This window comes from Syngnathus acus, chromosome 16 (assembly GCF_901709675.1).
Source record: "Syngnathus acus chromosome 16, fSynAcu1.2, whole genome shotgun sequence".
Classification (NCBI taxonomy): Eukaryota; Metazoa; Chordata; class Actinopteri; order Syngnathiformes; family Syngnathidae; genus Syngnathus; species Syngnathus acus.
The window spans coordinates 1,043,764-1,063,864 of NC_051101.1; the positions used below are offsets into that span (position 1 = coordinate 1,043,764).

The 20,101-nt window shown below is 46.1% G+C and overlaps 3 protein-coding genes across 12 annotated transcripts in view; 2 read left to right on the forward strand and 1 right to left on the reverse strand.

Moving 5' to 3' along the window:
• Positions 1-1,490, forward strand: part of ddr1 (discoidin domain receptor tyrosine kinase 1) — a 22,157-nt gene extending 20,667 nt beyond the window's left edge. For all 5 annotated transcript variants that reach the window (XM_037274895.1, XM_037274898.1, XM_037274899.1 and 2 more), the window contains one exon: positions 21-1,490. In XM_037274895.1, the coding sequence (XP_037130790.1) occupies positions 21-161 (141 nt within the window). In that variant the 3' untranslated portion in view covers positions 162-1,490. The remainder of the gene's footprint in view (positions 1-20) is intronic.
• On the reverse strand, positions 1,271-7,777 carry flot1b (flotillin 1b). Of its 6 annotated transcripts, none has more exons than XM_037274983.1 (14): positions 7,649-7,777; positions 7,141-7,197; positions 5,986-6,061; positions 5,562-5,652; positions 5,073-5,216; positions 4,871-4,990; positions 4,094-4,189; positions 3,876-4,028; positions 3,625-3,806; positions 3,492-3,537; positions 3,275-3,412; positions 2,914-3,078; positions 2,765-2,841; positions 1,271-1,697 (listed from the first exon to the last, which is right to left on the reverse strand). In XM_037274983.1, the coding sequence occupies exons 2-13, from the start codon at positions 7,181-7,183 to the stop codon at positions 2,812-2,814; spliced, it is 1,284 nt and encodes a 427-aa protein (XP_037130878.1). In that variant the 5' UTR covers positions 7,184-7,197; positions 7,649-7,777; the 3' UTR covers positions 1,271-1,697; positions 2,765-2,811. The 6 variants fall into 6 exon arrangements, with proteins under 6 accessions (XP_037130878.1, XP_037130877.1, XP_037130875.1 ...); XM_037274982.1 differs by having other exon boundaries at positions 1,271-1,736; XM_037274980.1 differs by having other exon boundaries at positions 2,765-2,844.
• A 3,931-nt stretch (positions 7,778-11,708) lies between these two features.
• On the forward strand, positions 11,709-16,572 carry tubb5 (tubulin, beta 5). Its single transcript, XM_037274976.1, has 5 exons — positions 11,709-11,898; positions 14,299-14,407; positions 15,035-15,145; positions 15,308-15,552; positions 15,624-16,572. Exons 1-5 carry the CDS (start codon positions 11,842-11,844, stop codon positions 16,434-16,436), a joined length of 1,335 nt encoding a protein of 444 aa, XP_037130871.1. The 5' UTR covers positions 11,709-11,841; the 3' UTR covers positions 16,437-16,572.
• Positions 16,573-20,101: the final 3,529 nt, after the last annotated feature.

A 20,101-nucleotide genomic window follows, 5' to 3' on the forward strand; every position in this document is an offset into this window, starting at 1 on the left:
CGCGCCGTGTCCTCCGCCAGGTGTATCTGGGCAAGCCCGCCGTGTGCCCTCAGGGTCTCTACGAGCTCATGTTGGGTTGCTGGAACAGAGACTGCAAGCTGCGGCCATCCTTTGGCCACATCCACGCCTTCCTTGAAGAGGACGCCATGAACATGGTGTGAGGCCGCACAGCGCTTCAACGAGCCGCGTCAATGTGCCGACCGCCCCCCGGACAACCATGTTTTGTACTTATTTGGTGGGCGGGGACTACTGGAGACGCTGCTGGTTCAGTTTTTCCCCCACACTCTCCAAAACCACAAAAAACTGAAGCTTGATAGGTGTAGGTAGTTTTGAGGCTGAGCTACATTGTGTCGTGTAGTGGTGGCGGGTGCAATCTGCATTAGGAGCCTTTTCTTCTTACAAGGACAGGAAATGAGGCGAGAGGAAGGTGAAGGAGCGTCGCAACATCTCGGGGCTACGGCCCCTCTGAACCGTCGGTGGAGTGGTTCACATTGCCGCCATTCTTTAAGTAGGCCCATCCTCGATTCTCAGCAAATGGCAATCAAGTCCAGACTGAGCCCAAGTTAATTGGGATGTTCGCCCTGCAATGCTTAACTGTGAGCATGGTGATTCAGTCAACCCAAACTCAAAATGGAGGACTCGTCATCCTCCTCAAGATGTGGTGTCTCGAAGAGCCGCTTGGATATTTGGAGATGACAGTGTCGTGATTCACATAGCTATGTGACTCATGACACTGCCTTGGGTTCAATTCCAGGGTGCGCCCTGACTCGCGCTGGAACTTTCTTTTTTGCCCCCAAGCATGTTGGCTATGGTGCACTTCCCAGCCCCACCAGCCCAAATTGACTCTGAAAATGACAGTTCCTCAATTGTGGTGACACAACCTGCCAAATCAAATGCTCAGTCCAAACGCAAATTAGGCCTGGCCTTTTCAAACACGTCTGCCTCCTGCACTTCTGCCTTCCACTCGCTATTGGGTCAAGGAGGATATTGTGGATCTTCGGTGCCTCTCGATCGTATTGTTTACTGATTGCAAATGGCCTCGGTGCTGTTTGAGTCATTTTTGATACACTGTAGTTCAACTGAAGCTGTATTTTTATAGTACATGCTTTCTTTAGTTTGTACATATTTTTAAATGCAAATCTTTTATTTTCCTGAACTAATATGGAAAACCTTCGAGTCTCCTGTATGTGTGTAACGCTTGCTGCCATTGTGTCATCCATGTGTGCTGTTTATTTTTGTAGGCATCTCAATAAAGTTGAGCCCTTTCCAATAATTAAAGCAGAACTTTATTTGTTGAATGTCACTTTAATACAGATAAATGCTGCACATTTAACACTATCACTGGGGCTACACATGCTTTGTTGTAACATAATAAAAAGTAGATGTTTAAAAAGGGCTACACTGAAAAATGAAGCGGCACCTGCAGTGGCAGCATTATGGCTCGCATATAGGCTTGCACAAACTGGTAACTTTCCATAGAATTTGTCGGGAATACATCGAAATGTTGACTTATGCTTTCCCATCTTAACTTCCCATGGAAATTTTCCAGCCCTTTGTGACAGAACCTATTCAGATATAAGGTGATTTTTTTTTCTTCTTCTTCCCTGATGCGTAACAGGTTGAGCGCATGAGCGCTGAGGTTTGACGAGGAGTTGAAGCAGGCAGGCACTTCACGGTGACGACATGCATCCATCCAGCTTTGGGTCGTTAGTAAAGCGTTAAAAACTGAAACCAAACTTTAGTAGAAAAACCTCTAGGAGAGCCTAACAACATCTTTATACTCGTAGACAATTAGTCATCAAAGCAGCGTGGCCGAGTTAGTAACGTTGACGTACATGAACAATCCAAAACACTTGCTATAGCTTTCAGGAGGTGACACGAGCAGCCACGCGCTCCCAACTACCGCCTCCTCTCAAATTAAATTGCATATTAAAGAGGATCTTGGCCACATTGAAAAGAAAATTCTCACTTTTCTAAGAATACATGTTATAAGTTGAAATAGAATAAATGTATCTATTTAGACTATGAGCGGGGAAAAAACAATTAATTTGTAAGAATTTATGCCTTTCAAGTTCTTATTTTCAGAGAAAAGGTATCATTTTTTGAGGAAATGTGTACTTTTGTCCTGATAAGCATTTCACTCAGCAATATTAGTCACAAATCTTCATATGATTTTGATTGGACTTTTTCTTTTCACTGTAACCTGGTGACTATTCTCCTGTAATATTCCAACGTTAATACAATGCCACACTTATATTCTACCATTATTGTCGTAGCGTCCACATCAAATTTTTCTTAACATTACAAACTTCTCTGAATTTGATGACTTTCACACCCTAAAGAATGCAGCATTATTCTCTTAATGTTACAATATATTATCCATTTTATTCCGCTAAACGTTTAGTTTATTCCTAAAATCACAACATGTTTAAACTTAATTCTCGCATGAAAATGACCGTTTTTGTCTTATGACTTTTTGTCCTGTAAAAGTTACCACTTGTTCTTTTCAGTGAGGCCCGATGACTCTTTGGAGCTGAGCTGAGCTGGCGGTAACAACATGCATTGCAAACACTAACTTGATTTCACAGACCAGCATAGCGGACAGAAAGCTCGTCCAATCGACAAACTTTACCCATTGACTCATTTTGAGGCTTTGCAGCGTAACGGATTTTGCCCGGTGGGTAAAAAGCACTTGTGGGAGATATGACAGGAGGTCAAAAAACAGAGACGGATACGCGCGGTTGGATAAGGCTGACACTCACACACGCAGGGAGGTGGGGAGAGGGCGTCGTATGACTGATCAATGGCGTACTAATGCACACGGAGGGCCTGCCCCGTCACCTGCTGATGGGAGGTACGGCGTCACAAGTCAAACCACAAACGAGCCGGCTTCTGCGAAACCACGACGCCTACCTGGGAGATGTCCACTCCGGTGAGCTTCTCCACCGCCGAGGGCACGCGGGTCATAATCTCCAGGACCTCGCCGGCCAGCTTTGCGGCGCCCACGTCCGCTCCGCCGCTGGACACCATGGTGACCTTCTGGGCCAACGAAAGTGGCTTGCTGATCTCTTCCGCCATCTGCGGGGATGAAGGCAGTGAGGCAAAACCGGTCTGCTGGTGAAAGTCCGCAGAATGACTAAGCGTGGCTAACACGGTGCGCCGCGATGGACAAAACTCCGGCAGCGCCCCCAAGATCCTCATCTTTAGCTTTGCTTGAGCTTCTTCTGCTGATGCGCAGAAGCACACGTAGGTGTAGCTTCAAAATGGAACTGACCAGAGGAAGCTTCTCCAGCAGCATGTCCACCATGGCTCCCTCTCCGTACTGCTTGAAGGCCTCGGCCTTCTTGGCCATCTGCTCAGCCTCGGCGCGACCTTTGGCCTCCAGGGCAAAGGCCTCCGCCTCTCCCCTCATCTGCACGCATGCACAAGACAAAGGGGAAGATTGTCGGGTACGTGCATTTCTCTCAACGACTAATCCCAAAGAGACTCACTCTGATGGACTCGGCCTCGGCCTCTGCCTCCATGATGAGCTGCAGGCTGTTGGCGAGGAGACAACCAGAAAACGTCCTCAATGCAAATCATCGGTTCGGATGGCCACTCGCGTTCTTGCTGTTGGCGCTTTACCGCTGAGCCTCGGCCAGCTTCTCCAGACGATACTTCTCGGCCTCAGCGGGCTTCTTGACCTTGGCCTCCAGCTCCTTCTCCTTGCGGACAATCTCTTGCTCCTGCAGCATGATCTGCTGGCTGCGCTCCACCACCTGCACTTGCATCTTCTCCTCCTCGATGCGCTGCTTGGTCTTGGCCACCTGCCGGGACAAGAGCGGCCAAGGGCCAGAGACGAGCTTCCATCTGGCGAGACGAGGCGAGGGGGGTACCTGAAGCTGATAGGCCATTTCCGACTCCGCCTTCTTAGTGTTGACCTCCATGTCATAGGCCGACTTCTTCAGCTCGTAGTCCCGCTGGGATTTAGCCATCTCGATCTCATTCTTGTACTGAGCGGAAACCTTCTCCTGCATGGCCTGGGCTTCCTACGCACGCAATAGAAACCTTTTGCTCACTCTGACAAGGACTCGAGTCCAGATGACTTTCTTACCCTGATGACGGAGTCCCGTTTGTACTGAGCCTCTCCGATCCTGGCGTCCTTCTGCACCTGGGCCGTCCGGGCCTTACCCAGCGAGTGGAGGTAATCCTGAAGGTAACGCACGTACAGCTGGATGTATATATTCTGCCTAGAGATGTATGTGCGTAACAACATGATGATGCTTATTATAAAACTGCATTGTGAGCTACTCCTAACATTTTGGTTGCCTTGTCATTCTACTACAATCCTCCGTGTGACTAACGGCGAATGGTTACCATGGTAGCACTTGGCGCTAATTTGTCACTAATGTACCGAGCGGTTGAGGGAGTCAATAACTTCAGTGCATTAGCGCTCAGGGGCATCACGAATGCTAAAAGCTTCATGAAAAGACAAGATGCAGGTCCGGTCCGCATCGACAATTGGGACAAAGGGTACCTGCATCGGGATTGTTGCAAATTTGTATTTGCATAGTCTTGATGTGACCGTCCGCTTGCCTTGTTTCCCACTTTAAGAATAGCGCCATGTGAATGCGTGTCAATGGATTGTCATGCTGGCGGCGGGGCTCATGATCGTGAGACTTGTTTTCATTGATGGAAATTGTGTGCTCCTTCATTCAAACGATAATGCAAGCTCGCAAAGCCTATTACACAACAGACGTGTTGTGCACAACGTGTAACTGTATGCGCTGTGTTCAAAGTTCAGGTGGGGGTGGGAATAAACTGCTTTAAACAAGCTGTAAAACTCAAGTTTGCTGACATCATCTAGCGCTGGTTCCTCTGAAGCGTCTACCTGATCATCATGGACATCTTTGAGGGTGTAGCTGACCACTCCAATCCCCATGTTGACCAGGTCCGAGGAAGCCACCTTGAAGACCTGCTCGGAGAACTTCTTGCGGTCCTGGTAGATCTCCTGCGGCGGGTGAGGGATGCGTTTTAGTTGTCGCGAGTGCTTGTCTTACCATATTGTATAGTATGTGAAATGACAGCCTAACCTCCACGGTGAGGTGAGCGATGATGGCCCTCTGGTGGCCCTCCAGCGTCTCCAGGGCGATCTGGGCAATCTCGGGCTCCGACTTGCCCATGAACATCTGGCAGGCAGTAGCTAGCATCTCCTTGTTCTGGCCCTGGATCTTCACCTGTGATGTGGAAAGGCATCAGTGGAACTTGACTACTGTTTACATTTTGGCCATGAAAATGTGCCCCTGAAAATCATTTGACACAAACTGATCAATATGGGGAAAAAAGAAAGGATCTGCCTTCGAGGTTAAATGTGTTTTTTGGTTTTTAATTGTGGTCAGAGCGCATCATACGGAGATCTGTTTTATCTAACATGTGACAGACTGTAGCCATGAAACTTTGCATCGGCTGATCAAGGCGAAGTTAAAAAAAAAAAAAAAAAAGGATATTTTCTATGTCCATTTAAATGTGACCTTTGCCTCCCCGCCCCACCCCACCCACCAATCCAGCCTTTCAACTATTACCTGAGCAATGCCTGTGACAGAGATGGGGACACCATGGCGGGTGTACACTTTGTCGCTCTTCACGTTCAGCGTCAGTGTGTTCAGCGTGATCCTAAAACAGAAAAAGATGCAAATTTGCGTGGTGGGCAAAATATTTTCAAACAAATCAACCAAGAGGATTGTCGCACGGCAACAGAAAAGAAAAATCTAATAACGGGTTTGTGCCATTACACAAGAGGATGTGAGAAGCAAAGCCAGAGAGAAGTAACTCAATTATTCACCACTCTCCTGGGCCTGTGATGACCAGCAAGACCAGGAACAGCATTTATACTCATCTCCCACCATCAACGAGCCGAATGTTTCAGGACCATTTTTTTTTTTTTTTTTAGCTCAGCCCATCCACCCAAAGAATACAAAAGACAAACAAGAAGAGTAGCGCAATCACCTCTGAATCTGTTGAATACACGGGATGACAAACACTCGTCCTCCGGCGATCATGAGAGGAGGCGAGCGGCCAAAGCCTGCGAGTAAAGACAAGGTCGCACAACACAAACGTAACGTCTTACTGATCCAACTTGGCTGCATTCAAGTTGCAAACTTTCAGAGGAAAAAAAAAAAACTACCTCTGTTAATCCATCATGTTCTTACACAGGGATTCATGAGTCAAACTTAGCAAAAAAGTCTAAACCAGTGGTTCTTAACTTTGTTGGAGGTGCCGAACCCCACCAGTTTCATATGCGCATTCACCGAACCCCTCTGTGGTGAAAAATAAAATTATTTTTTCAAATTCAAGACATCAGTGTTTTTACTGGTGCACAAAATGAGCTGTGCATGAACATCCCCTTGTTCAAAGAACAAAACCAACACAATGCATGAACTCAAAACAAATTACAAACCTGCAAATCAGCATGACTTCTGCTGTTGCCTTTGAGAGACCACTTCAGATATGCGTCATCACGAATTTACACGCTAAATCAGGTGTGTTCGGTCCTCTGCAGAAGAGGCTCTGCCGAACCCCTGAGATTGACTCACCAAACCCCTAGGGTTTGATCGAACCAGGTTCAAAACCACTGGTCTAAACGTATATTTATCCTGTAATAAGCATACAAATACATACTTTAACGTAACTAACTGAACAAATTATAGTAAACATCTTATTCAAAAATATGAAATAACCTACCACTATATTGATCAAAGGGAATTGACAGTATTATGGGTTTATTTTAATGTGAAACTTATAAATGAAGAAATGCAAATGAGTCCAATAAAAATAAAATAAAACCTACATTAATTTAAGTTTTACCTTTCGTGTGATTGAATGAGGCCACACTGCTAAGTGAACCCAAAGATTTAAATATTTAAAAAAAATTCAAAAATGAAAAAAAATATCAAGAAAACCCCCCACTTCATTTAGTTGTTCCGTTAGCACAATAAAATGACAGCCCATGGCTAAACTGAACCAAAGAATTGTCATATTATGAATTCATTACTGTTTCAATGTTTGAATAAAGACAGAACAAGAACGGACAAATCTCGTAAAAGTAAAACAAAATATAATTTTATATACGAGATTAAAAATACAGTAAATCACATAGTTTACCTGAGACCACCATGGCTTCATTGGGTCCACACGTGTAAAACATTTTTGCTGCTTTTGCTTTAAAACACAAACAAAACCCTTATCAGAACTAAAAACACAACAACGATTACTTTAGATTATTTTTCTAAACCATTTTAATATGTACGAGTGAAACGTCTTTCTCAGGATCAATCAGCGTGCAATAAATTTGATGATTCGAGAGCGCCGCACTGACATGACCACGCCCCCAAGAAATAAACCTAGAAAACAGCATGAATTTCGATACATTAGCATGTTACATATAAATGAACAGAATGTTTGAATTCATTTAAAACACGTTTCATAAAATTAAACACATTTAAATGGCACTGGTCCGTCTCGAAAGGCTGGCCCAACATACTCCACATAACCCCCTCCTCCACATTCCGAGAAGCCTAACGGGCTACATACACTACGACGACTTACTTGTGTTTTAAAACAATACAAATTCTTACGACTACTAAATCGTTGGCCCGTATATTTAACTTACCCTTATTCGTCGGGCAGAGTTAAAAAAAAAACGGGCTTTAATCGCGTTGGGGGTAGATCAAGAAAGGGTTGCTGTTTGCCGTCAATCGGAGCGACAAAAATGTCGACCAGACCGGAAGTACATGGTGGCCGCGCCCATTATAGTAACGATACTCTGCTGCCGTCTAGTGGACAAGCATGGCGAAAGATTAGCTAGACCAGTGATCCCCAACCTTTTTTGCGCCACGGACCGGTTACGTGTCAGAAATATTTTCACGGACCGGCCTTTATATAAATAAATAATACATTTATATAACTAGATAATACATTTATATAAATAAATAATACATTTATAATAAATATATGAATACGATGAAACAAAATGATACGACTGGCATAAAAACAAGTATAAACGACATTAAAATAAAACTCACCATTACATTGAATTAGTGGGAGCACTGAGCTTGTTTCTCAGAAACGAGCCGGTCCCATCTAGGCGTAATCGGAGACAATGACACCCGAAGTGGTTAAGGTTTGTCTTTTAATGCAGGATGCTTGGTCTCCATGTGCCGAAGCAGTTTTGAGGGCTTCATTGCCTCGTTAGCTAGCCTGTCGCCACATATTATGCAGAGTGGGCTTGGCGCGTCATAGTCTTTTAAATGCAGCTTTCCTTTTCTTAGAAGTCGTAGCCTCTTCTTCTTCCGTCTCCTCATTGGGCTTTTTTCCCTTTCCGAAGAAGCTTTCCAAACATCTGTTTCTTGCTCATTTTTGCTTGCTTCGCGGGCTCAACTGAGGTGACATGTCACGTGACCGAGACGAGCGTCTTGACCTGAACCGACGGATGTAATTGGGAGAGAATCGCCAATTTTTTTATATTTTTCAAAATAAATACTCATTTTTGCTAGCTTTGCGGGCTCGACTGGGGAAACATGTCACGTGACCGGGACGAGCGTCTTGACCTGAATTAATTGATCGTCGATTAAAACTTTTTTTTTTTTTTTTTCTGTGTGGCTTGGCGGCCCGGTACCAAGTGACCCACGGACCGGTACCGGTCCGCGGCCCGGTGGTTGGGGACCACTGAGCTAGACAGCTAGATAGCTAGCTAGCTAGCTAGCTAGCTAGCTAGATAGATAGATACAAAGACAGACAGACAGACAGACAGACAGATAGATAGATAGATAGATAGATAGATAGATAGATAGATAGATAGATCAAATAAAGAAACAAACAGTGTCATGACCGTGAGTGTGCTCCTAATCCCCGCGACAAATTAAAAAGTCTCATGGAATAGGGAAGAAAGGAACCCCTCAGCCTCTCCATGGAGCAAGACAGAGTCAACAGCCTGTCACTGAATCTGCTCTTTCGCCCAGTGATGGTGCTGTACAGTGGTTCTTCGGGGCTGTCTTTGATGGACAGCAGCCTGGCCAACACCTGCTGTTCTGCCACAGATGCCAGATAAGGTACCTCTGTGTCCACAACAGAACCCGCCTTCCTCACTAGTTTGTCCAGGCGGGAAGCATCCCTCTTCTTGACCCCCCCTAGCACGCCACCGCAAAGAAGAGGGCGCTCGCCACAACAGAGCAATAAAGCATCCGCAGCATCACCTTGCAGACATCTAAGGATGCCAACCACTTGAGGAAGTACATTGTCCTTTATTGCATAAAGCGTCCACGTGCGCAGACCAGTCGAGTTTGTCGTCCAACAACACTCCAAGATATTTACAGGTCTGCACTGTCACCATACAGTCTCCATTGATAGTCACAGGCTCAGGAATGGACAGGCCCCTGAAGTCCACCACCATTTGTTTTTATTCATCGCTCATTTTATTTATTATTTATTATTTATGGTTTGTGCCTTCTTGTTTTTGTTTTGTGTCGCGTACTTGTATGTCTCGTCACCGTGGGATGGAGGAAACGGAATTTCGGTTTCTTTGTGTGTCTTGACATATGAAGGGATTGACAATAAAGCTGACTTTGACTTTGACTTTGACTTTGATTTCAAAGTCAAAGTCAAAGTCAGCTTTATTGTCAATCTCTCCACATGTCAAGACACACAAAGTTCCCTGGACTTGGCGGTGTTTAGGCGTAGGTGGTTGGAGCCACACCAATTAGCAAAGGACAAGGCCCCTGTACTCCTCCTCCCGTCCATCTCTAATACAGCCTACATGTAGCAGTGTCATCTGCAAACTTCTGCACATGGCAGAACTCAGAGCTGTACTGGAAGTCAGAGGTGCCTGACCTACAGCCTCCCATGCACACATATTGAGGTCTGTTCGCCAGGTAGTCCATGATCCATGCCCTCACGCCCATCACCAACCTTTTGTCATTCAGGAGCGCAGGCCGAATGGTGTTAAAGGCGCTGGAGAAATCCAGGAAAGTAATCTTCACAGCCCCCATGTCCGGGTAAGAGAGAGAGCGAAGCAGCATATAGGCAACAGCATCCTGTACCCCCACCCTCTCCTGATACGCAAATTGTAGAGGATCGAGAGCATGGCGAATCCGAGGCCTGAGTTGGTGAAGCAGCAAATGCTCCAGAGTCTTCATCACGTTAGAAGTCAGTGCAACTGGTCTAAAGTCATTTAGTGCCATAGGTCGCGGTTTCTTGGGGACAGGAACAATGCACAATGTCTTCCACAGCTCTGCACCTTTCTCCAGACTGATGTTAAAGACACGCTGGAGAGGGTCACCCAGCAGATGAGGAGAGACACCATCTGCTGGGTGCCTTACTGGGGCAGCGTCCCCTCAGCTGGCCACTCACTTGAGCTGCCGTCACCCTAGGTAGAAGAGCAGATCGGGGAGCAGAACATGTTACACGTTAAATGGCAAAACTGTGACGTGTAAAATCAGGGATAATCATTGAATTTGAACGTTTCTTGGATTTTACAACCAACCTCCTAAATGATTATTATTACGATATGTGTGAACATTATGAATTTATATTTTTCAAATTCTAAAAATGACCACTTATCCCATAAGGTCACTGATGTGCACCAGATTCCTGGGGGTGCACATCAGTGAGGACCTCTCCTGGTCCACCAACACCGCATCACTGGCGAAGACAGCTCAGCGCCGCCTGTACTTCCTGCGGAAACTCAGGCGACCAAGTGCTCCTCCGGCCGTCATGACTACATTCTACCGTGGCACCATTGAGAGCGTCCTCTCCAGTTGTATCGCTGTTTGGGGTGGTAGCTGCACTGAATACAACATGAGGGCCCTGCAGCGCATAGTGAACACGGCTGGTAAGTTTATTGGTGTTTCACTCCCCTCCCTGAAGGACATTTACACCTCCCATCCCACCTGCAAGGCGACCACGATTGTGTGTGAGGTGAGTCACCCCGCTCACTCTTTGTTTGATCTTCTGCCCTCTGGGAAGAGGTACAGGAGCCTGCGCTCCCGCACCACCAGACTCACCAACAGCTTCATACTCCAGGCTGTTAGGATCCTGAACTCTCTCCCCCCTTCTGCGTAGCGTCCTGTACTTTTGCGCTATATTCTGACTGTCTGCTGTAGGCACACTTGCTCCATTTTTGCTCCTCTTATTTATTATGTTATTTGTTTATTTATTATTTATTCATCACTCTTATTTATTCATTGTTTGTGCCTTCTTGTTTTTACTTTTTGTGTTGTTTACTTGTATGTATATTGTGTACTGTCTTGTCACCGTGGGATAGTGGGAACGTAATTTCGATCTCTTTGTGTGTCTTGACATGTGAAGAAATTGACAATAAAGCAGACTTTGACTTTCCGCACAAAATCCCATTCGAAATACTGTACTGGAGAAAAAAAGCCCACTACCATTCCATCAATATTATTTGCACAATATAATTTCCTGATTCATTTTGAAGAATTTGTTTCAGCTGCAGCTGTTGATTGTGTTGTATAGTGCTGAGGCTTTGTATTATTGCAACACGGTGGTATAAAAGGTATTCGTATAAAATACATAAAGATGGTTTTCAACCTGATTTTTTTGTCTGTCTCTGGGTCTGTCTGCCTCCTTTATTTCCTCACCACTCCCATCTTTTGACTCCATACAGTAAGGCCCCTCCCGCAGCGGGCCCCCAGCTCCGCAACAAGCCACACCCTCTCCTCCCAGCTTGCCTTTCCCTGGAGCCCCACCAGCATTATAAAGCCATTGTCCCACCGCCTCTCCTCGCCTTGTCTCTGCCCGTCCAGCAAACGCTCCCCATTTTTTATCCCCGACTTCTTGGCAGCCACTATGAGGGAGATTGTGCACATTCAGGCCGGCCAGTGCGGCAACCAGATTGGAGCCAAGGTAGGAAACAATGAGGAGAACAAAAGTAGTCAAAAAATGATAGTCAAACAAGTTTCGATTTGAGTGTGGTAACGGGCTTAATTTATTCGGGTGGGTTCGTCAGGCGATGACTCCCGGTTGGTGGACAAAGGGCTCGGCCAACAAAAGAAATGAAAATGAAATTGTGACTTGAATGCGAAACGAAGGCGAGTAACTGGCAGTGGCGCGTCGTCTTTTGTTTTAAGAATGCCATTGTGCGGTGCTTGTGGAACGTTGGAATAATGGCACACTTGTCTACACACTTGGGTCCACTGCTCGGGCGTGTCTGCTCTTTGTCTGCCTGCCAGTGTGGAAACCAGAGAAATACTACAAATGTGAAGGTTCTTAGCCTGTCTACTCCTCCCTTAGTCCTGCTTGCCTTTTAAATAGCCCACAAAACAGAGTGCTAGTGATTTTATTTTCATCTGCTTTTTTTACTTCTTGTGTAATCAGTAATTGGCATGGATTAGATTTGTATTTCTGAGGGCAGCCGCAGATGGTTCAGAACATCAGCTGTTGTGGAGTATGGGTGTGGCATGGTTAATTGGCAGGGGGGGGAAGCATTGAGGTTTATTTTCGGTTGGTTTTTTGTTTTTCAAAATTACTGACAAACTCAGTTTTTTATTGGGGTGTTATTTTTATGATGTAATGATGAGGAAAACATTTTTTGTTGATTTTGCTTTTATTGGCACATGATCATGAGGTGAGAATATGACACCATCTGCATCTGCTTGGCGAGCAAGGTTGCTTAAAACAACCTCCCACTTGCTTCGACACACAGTTGCACTGTTCATCATTTTGATATTTTCAATGAATTTCCATTTTAGGACTTGGTTTGGATTTAAATGTTTATGTAAATTACCTAAACTGTCAATAAAATATATTTTAAAGAATCAGACTGACTATCAAACAAAGGTAGTGAAAACTGAAATTAAATGCTTAATTTAAATGAAAAAAACATTTTATTTGTCTTTGAATATAGTTTGTTGTACAATGTTGTACAAAGTGAAATATATATATATAGCAAATACAGAATGTTTAATAAGAAGCAACAAATCTAAAATAAAATCTTCTCCATCGGCTGGTAAATGAAAATACAAATATCATTACAAATTCTTTAAAGCCATTCAAAGCTATTCTAGCGAATACTGTAGAAAATTAATTCAAACAATATTTCTATATCATTTAGTCAAATATGTGCCTTGATCCATATTTAAGAATTTTAAATAAATTCTACAAAGTGGTACAAGATGTGTTAGGGTTAATTTAATTCACTAGAATTAAATACAATCTTTTATTTGATAACAGCACGTGCAATTTAGCGTTGTTTTTTGTTCCCAATAATGATACTACTAAATAAAGAAAACTACTGTACAAGATGGCACGTGGTGTTTTCCAATCAATGCAACGCTCTGCAGATTCCAAAGAATTGTGCGCGTCATTGTGGTCCACAAAGATTGTTCCTCCCTTAAGCGAATTAAGGCAAGGCTGGGGGAAGGAATGGAGCAAACAGTTGATGCTCATTGCACCCCAGGGTGAAGCCGCTGGGCTCCCAAATTGAATTTCATTGCAGCTTCGCCTGCCCATGAAAGAATGGCAGCCATCATGCATCCAACCACATTTGCCATCGTTCTCCGCTGCCCCTGCAGACACACTCGCATGTCCAGCGTGGATTTGATTGACACCATCGCTGAGCGGGTGTCAAGTGGGTCAGGGTGTGGCATCGTTTTCATTGCGTTGCTGATTATCGTCCTCATTCTTTTTGCCAGCTGCCGTCTAGTGTCCTCATATTAAGGTCACTTTTTCAAATCATAGCCCACAAAGCTCCCAGTCGCTTCAATAGGGCAACCCTGATCCAGATTGCCCCAAATCCTGCGTCTGCTGCTGCTGCAAAAAGAAACTAAGGGAGGCTGCATCACGGCGCGAAGAAAAGTTGGAAGATCTCTTGTTGCAAATAGCTACTTGCTTGCGTCATCAGTTCCACTGGCATTTAAAGTGCACAAGTGTGGTCTTTTAAAGGGAAAGAAGTGGGGGGTGGGGGATGTTGGGACTGGGGGCAACAAAGCCTCCAGCACAGATCTCAATACAATCAACTTCTTCAGCGTGATGTTTATTTTTAGTTTGATGTGGCCGAGGAGCGTCTTTGTGCCTTCTTTGCTTGTTTTAAAAAAGTGCTTAGTCTTCAGTTTGTGACTCCCAGGGAAGTCGTCGCAGCTGCTCGACTGCTCAAAGGCGGGAGCATCGTGCGCTCCGCCACTGCTGACGTGCACACTCGTGCTTTTCTCATCCCAACTCCCCCCTCCCTGCCCGAGCGACTTCAACACCGCCGCTTGTGGTGCTTGTATTGAGGCAACAGTCATGTGATGCTCTGTGTTTGCACAGTTCTGGGAAGTGATCAGCGATGAGCATGGCATCGACCCAACGGGGACCTACCACGGCGACAGCGACCTCCAGCTGGACAGGATCAGTGTCTACTACAACGAGGCCACAGGTTCTGCTCCATTTTTCCAAATATTGAATAAAAGTCAAAGAAATTAGTTTACGCAGGACACACATCGAATGTAGAGGGAACTACAGAGTGTGGCTTCCTTTTCTGGAATGGTTTCATGAATCAGCAAGCACCTCAAAAATGCCAAATTTGTTCAAGCGTTAGCATCGCGTCCTGAAAGACAGATCTCCATTGTCAACACTTTAGATTGGTCAATAAGAGAACTTGCACGTGTAAAGACTGGCTAGTCTGGGTTTTTGAAAAAATAGCAAATTCCCCAAAATGTGACTTGAGAGGTTTTAACGCTAGTAGCTATCAGTTGAAAAAAGGTTCACGACCCCTCAATCAAGCAAGTGTCTAAATGTTGTCTTTTCGAAATGATAGCTTGATTGAGTTTTAAACTTGCAGCGAAGCTCAACATGTCTGGATTTGTAGTTGAGCGAATTTAGGTTATCTTAGCGGCAGATTTGCTTCTGGGAGTGTCGGAGGGGGAGAGATTGAGGACACCGAGGATTCCCAGCAGGGGGGGGGCAGAAGGGCGGTGGGACCTTTTGTGATTGTTGTTGTTGTTTTGTGTTCCCTTGCTGAGCTCTTTTGCTCTCTGTCCGTTTACTTGCCATCCGGCTGCAGGAGGCAAATATGTGCCTCGCGCCATCCTGGTGGACCTGGAGCCTGGCACCATGGACTCCGTGAGGTCCGGACCTTTCGGCCAGATCTTCAGACCTGACAATTTTGTCTTTGGTGGGTGTGTTGGTAAACCGCCATCGACAGTACTCGCTCACCGGGGGAGGGATTTTTGCAATGTTCAAAGATTTGGATTGAATGTGGCTTCACTCGGTCAACTGGCATGTCAAGGCACTGACTGGTCTTTTAGGAGAATGGCTAAAGCATGCTGTCGTGTAGGTCAGAGCGGCGCCGGAAACAACTGGGCCAAGGGTCACTACACGGAGGGTGCTGAGCTGGTGGATTCGGTCCTGGATGTGGTGCGCAAAGAGTCGGAGAGCTGCGACTGCCTGCAGGGCTTCCAGCTCACGCATTCCCTGGGCGGAGGAACCGGGTCGGGGATGGGAACTCTACTCATCAGCAAGATACGAGAGGAGTACCCCGATAGGATCATGAACACCTTCAGCGTGGTGCCTTCGCCCAAGGTGAGATTGCCACATTGTGGCATGGTCGCATTGGCTTCACCGCCCGATCAAACTGTGTTTTTTGCGCTCAGGTGTCTGACACCGTGGTGGAGCCCTACAACGCCACTCTGTCCGTCCACCAGCTGGTGGAGAACACGGACGAGACCTACTGCATCGACAATGAGGCGCTGTACGACATCTGCTTCCGCACGCTGAAGCTGACCACGCCCACCTACGGAGACCTCAACCACCTGGTCTCTGCCACTATGAGTGGCGTCACCACCTGCCTGCGCTTCCCGGGCCAGCTCAACGCCGACCTGCGCAAGCTGGCAGTCAACATGGTGCCTTTCCCCCGCCTGCACTTCTTCATGCCCGGCTTCGCCCCGCTAACTAGCCGTGGCAGCCAGCAGTACCGTGCCCTCACCGTCCCGGAGCTGACTCAGCAAGTGTTTGACTCCAAGAACATGATGGCGGCGTGCGACCCGCGTCACGGCCGCTACTTGACGGTGGCAGCAGTCTTCCGTGGCCGCATGTCCATGAAGGAGGTGGACGAGCAGATGCTCAACGTGCAGAACAAGAACAGCAGCTACTTTGTGGAGTGGATCCCCAATAACGTGAAGACGGCCGTGTGCGACATTCCGCCCCGCGGCCTCAAGATGGCTGTCACATTCATCGGCAACAGCACGGCCATCCAGGAGCTGTTCAAGCGCATCTCAGAGCAGTTCACTGCCATGTTCCGCCGCAAGGCCTTCTTGCACTGGTACACGGGCGAGGGCATGGATGAGATGGAGTTCACCGAGGCCGAGAGCAACATGAACGACCTGGTGTCAGAGTACCAGCAGTACCAGGACGCCACGGCCGAGGAAGAGGGTGAGTTTGAGGAGGACGCCGAGGAAGACGCTTAAAAGAGAAGAGGGGCAATGAGAAAGTGGAAGACCCCACCGCTTCGCAGACCACACGAGCTGTGCTAGAACCTGAGTCTTTTCGTCGAAGTTGGTGTTTCCAAGTCATTCACCTTCAATAAAATCCGTCAAATGAAAAGCTTTCGTCCGTCTTTTCATCGTTGCTCACCTGTTCACTATTCAATCTGTAAAATTAAATTTGCCAACCTTGATTGACCCAAGTCGCATACATATTTTACAGTTCTGTGGGATCAAATGACTACCGTAATTTTCGGACTATAAGTCGCTCCGGAGTACAAGTCGCATCAGCCATAAAATGCCCAAAAAAGTGAAAAAAACCCCATAAATAAGGCGCTCCGGAGTATAAGTCGCATTTTGGGGGGGGAATTTATTCGACAAAATCCAACACCAAGAACAGTCATGAACGAGCAACAGGCTAAACGATAGGTATGCTAACGTGACATAAACACAAACGAACAGCTGAGAACGGGCCTGACGTAACATTATTAACATAGTTATTTTAAAAAAATTATTACATAAATAACACGTTTATAAAACCATCTGTGTCACTCCAATTCATCAAATCCATCGATCGTCCTTTGTCAACAATGGGTGCGCGCCGCTGACGGCGCTTGCACTTCAAAATATTCCACAGGCCCATATAACAATATATAAATTAGAAATCAAATAACTATTATATAAGCAATAATATTATCAAACCATCTGTGCACTAAATCATTAAATCCATCGATCAAATTCCTCGTCCTTTGTCAACAACGCCGCGCGTGAGCCCTGACGTCAGCCTCGTCGTTATTCCACAGATCTAGTATACAGAGGCGTAGCCAAGCCTGGGCGAGCCGGGGCGGCGCCCCGGTTAGGACTCCCTGCGCCCCGGTTGAAAAAAATCGAGCTTTTTCGATTCTTCATTTTCATGCTGTTTTTTTCTTTCGGTCTTGCGCGAATGTGCTTGCGCTATTCTATATGCGCGATGTTATCCATTCACCGTTTGCCTCCCGGACCCGGATGTTGTTTTAGCGATCAGCGAATGGCGTGGGTGATGTTCGATTTTTTTTCCTGTGGGCGCGCGCCCCTACTGGAAAAATTCCTGGCTACGCCACTGCTAGTATATAACTATATTGTAGCCTTAACAAAGTACAAGGAAAGACGTGGGTTTGGTAAACGGCTCTTTATTTAACAAAACAAACTTCCAGGCGTGTGGCGGCGTGGACTTCCACCCACGGAGGTGGAAGAGAGATCCATAGAATAGGACCGGGTGTGCGTAAAAGCCATGACCGAGTCCCATCCACCATCCCCGGACAGCCACCCGGCCAAGCGCCGGCCCTCGACTTCCATCCACGGAGGTGAAAGAGAGCTCGGTAGAGTAGGACCGGGCGTGCGTAAAAGCCATGTCCGAGCCCCATCCACCGTCCCTGGACAGCCACCCGGCCGAGCGCCGGCCCCCGACTTCAATCCACGGAGGTGAAAGAGAGCTCCGTCGAGTAGGACCGGGCGTGGGTAAAAGCCATAATAGTTTTTCGAACCTTCTGTGTCACTCCAAATCCTTCAAACTCTTCGTCCGCCGTGTCACTTAGAAACAAAGCCGCTAATGATGCCGGTAGTACGTGGGGCCCTTCGTCATCTTCGTCATCCCGTGATCAATCTTTGTCCTTTATGTAAACAACCGCCACGCCGCGTCGCGCTGCTGACGTCACTTGAAATTCAAATTACAGTAATCCCTTGCTACATCGCGGTTCGTTTATCGCGGTTTCAGTTTTTGAAAAAAACACACATATAAGTCGCTCCTTATTATAAGTCGCCCCCCCCACCCAAACTATGAAAAAAATGCGACTTATAGTCAGAAAATTACGGTACTTTGTTTTGGACCGGGCTTTTTGCCATCTTGTGGGCATTAACAGCAAATGAAGTTCCTACCAAAATATCGATAAATTGCGTATCAGCGCAATATAATTTAATAAGGAGAATTAAGCTTACTTTTGAGCCCCCTGCGCAGCCTGGAGGAGATTGCCAACTCTCACTACCTGACCAGAGCTGGCAACATCATCAAGGACTCCTACCACCACCTGTTTGACCTGTTGCTTTAGGGCCGAAGGTACAGGTCACACAAAACAAGGACAAGCAGACTCAGGGATATCTTCTTTCCCAAGAGCTATCACTGTAGTCAACAAAACCAGATGAACCTGTCCCCTTAGCCCAAAAATATACTAACATACGTACATAAATACCAGAGATGGGGGACTACCGTCACTGTGACTTGGACTCGAGTCGCTGTTTTGATGACTTGTGACTTGACTTGACAAAAAAATGAAAAAACTTGAGACTCGACTTGGAAGTTAAAGACTCGGGACTTGACTTGACTTGAATGACTTCAGTGTTATTTAGTTTGTTTTCAGTTTGAATATAAAATTAATAATGCATTTAAAAAAATAATATCGATAACGGTAGGAGCGCAGGCTGAGAATGGCGTTGTCATGATTGGATCACTACCCTGTCTATCAATCAGTCGTGCCCTCTCTACCTACCGAACGTGTTTACTGGAGAATCACGCCCCTTTATATCAGACATGCGCAAACATGTCAGCGGGAGCGGTACCGCGAGTCATCACCTTCGGCAGACGTTCATTTGTTTAGATTGAGCTGTCAATAAATCATTGTATGAGGTAATTTCTTTTTTGTTCGATTCCATAGTGTATTTTACTGAATATCAGTAATTGCAGTGCAAATCCAAATTATTGTCATATTTTTTAAACAGGTTAGACCAGCGGTGGGCAAACTACGGCCCGCGGGCCACATCCGGCCCACGGGACCGTTTAATCCGGCCCGCCAACCCTGAATTAATTGTATTATTAAACTTTTTTTTTGTCATTTTGCCTGCAATGACTGCGTTTCTCCAGTAGATGGGGAACCGCTCGCCTGCGCATTTACTACCGGAAGCCGTGTCAGAAAGCTCGGTGCACACTCACAAGTGCGTGTACGTACGTACTCAGTAGTACGGACATGGCGCACTCGCGCTCTATTTGTATCAGTCCCGAATTTACAGCGTGGGCTGTGACGACAGCATTCTTGTAATTCGCTCGCTGAGCTTTCAGATACAGTTTTACGCTAAAGCCACCCACAAACCTTCCCCTGGAATCCTTCCATTAAAATGAGTGGCCCGAAGAAAAGAAGTGAGTGCCGAATGTTAAAAGAGTGGCCAATTTGGCTCGACGTACGCGACGTGACGTTCAGCCACATCAACCCGTCACAGATCGAGGTAAACGGATCTCTCCTAAGAATTGCCACAACAAATTTTACTCCAGACTATGATGCACTAGCAAAAAAGGGAGACCAACAACACTGTTCCCACTGAAAATGAAGGGGAGGCTCTCAAGTTTGTTGTAAAAAAAATGCATTTTAAATATGATTTGTACACATAGCAGGGATTGAAACTAGCGACCATTCTCATTTTCAAACAATGCAGGATGCTCAAGGACATTGATGCACCACCTGTTTGCGACTAATCTTAACCTGTAAAGTTCTTAAGGCTTACTTTAAGGAAGTGTTTCCCGTTTCCTCACCTCTGTTACCAGGTGTTTGTGAGTTAAAACTCTGCTCTGATGTTCAGATACCCCTCACCGTGTTGCCGTTTTGATTACTTTATTCGGATGTATG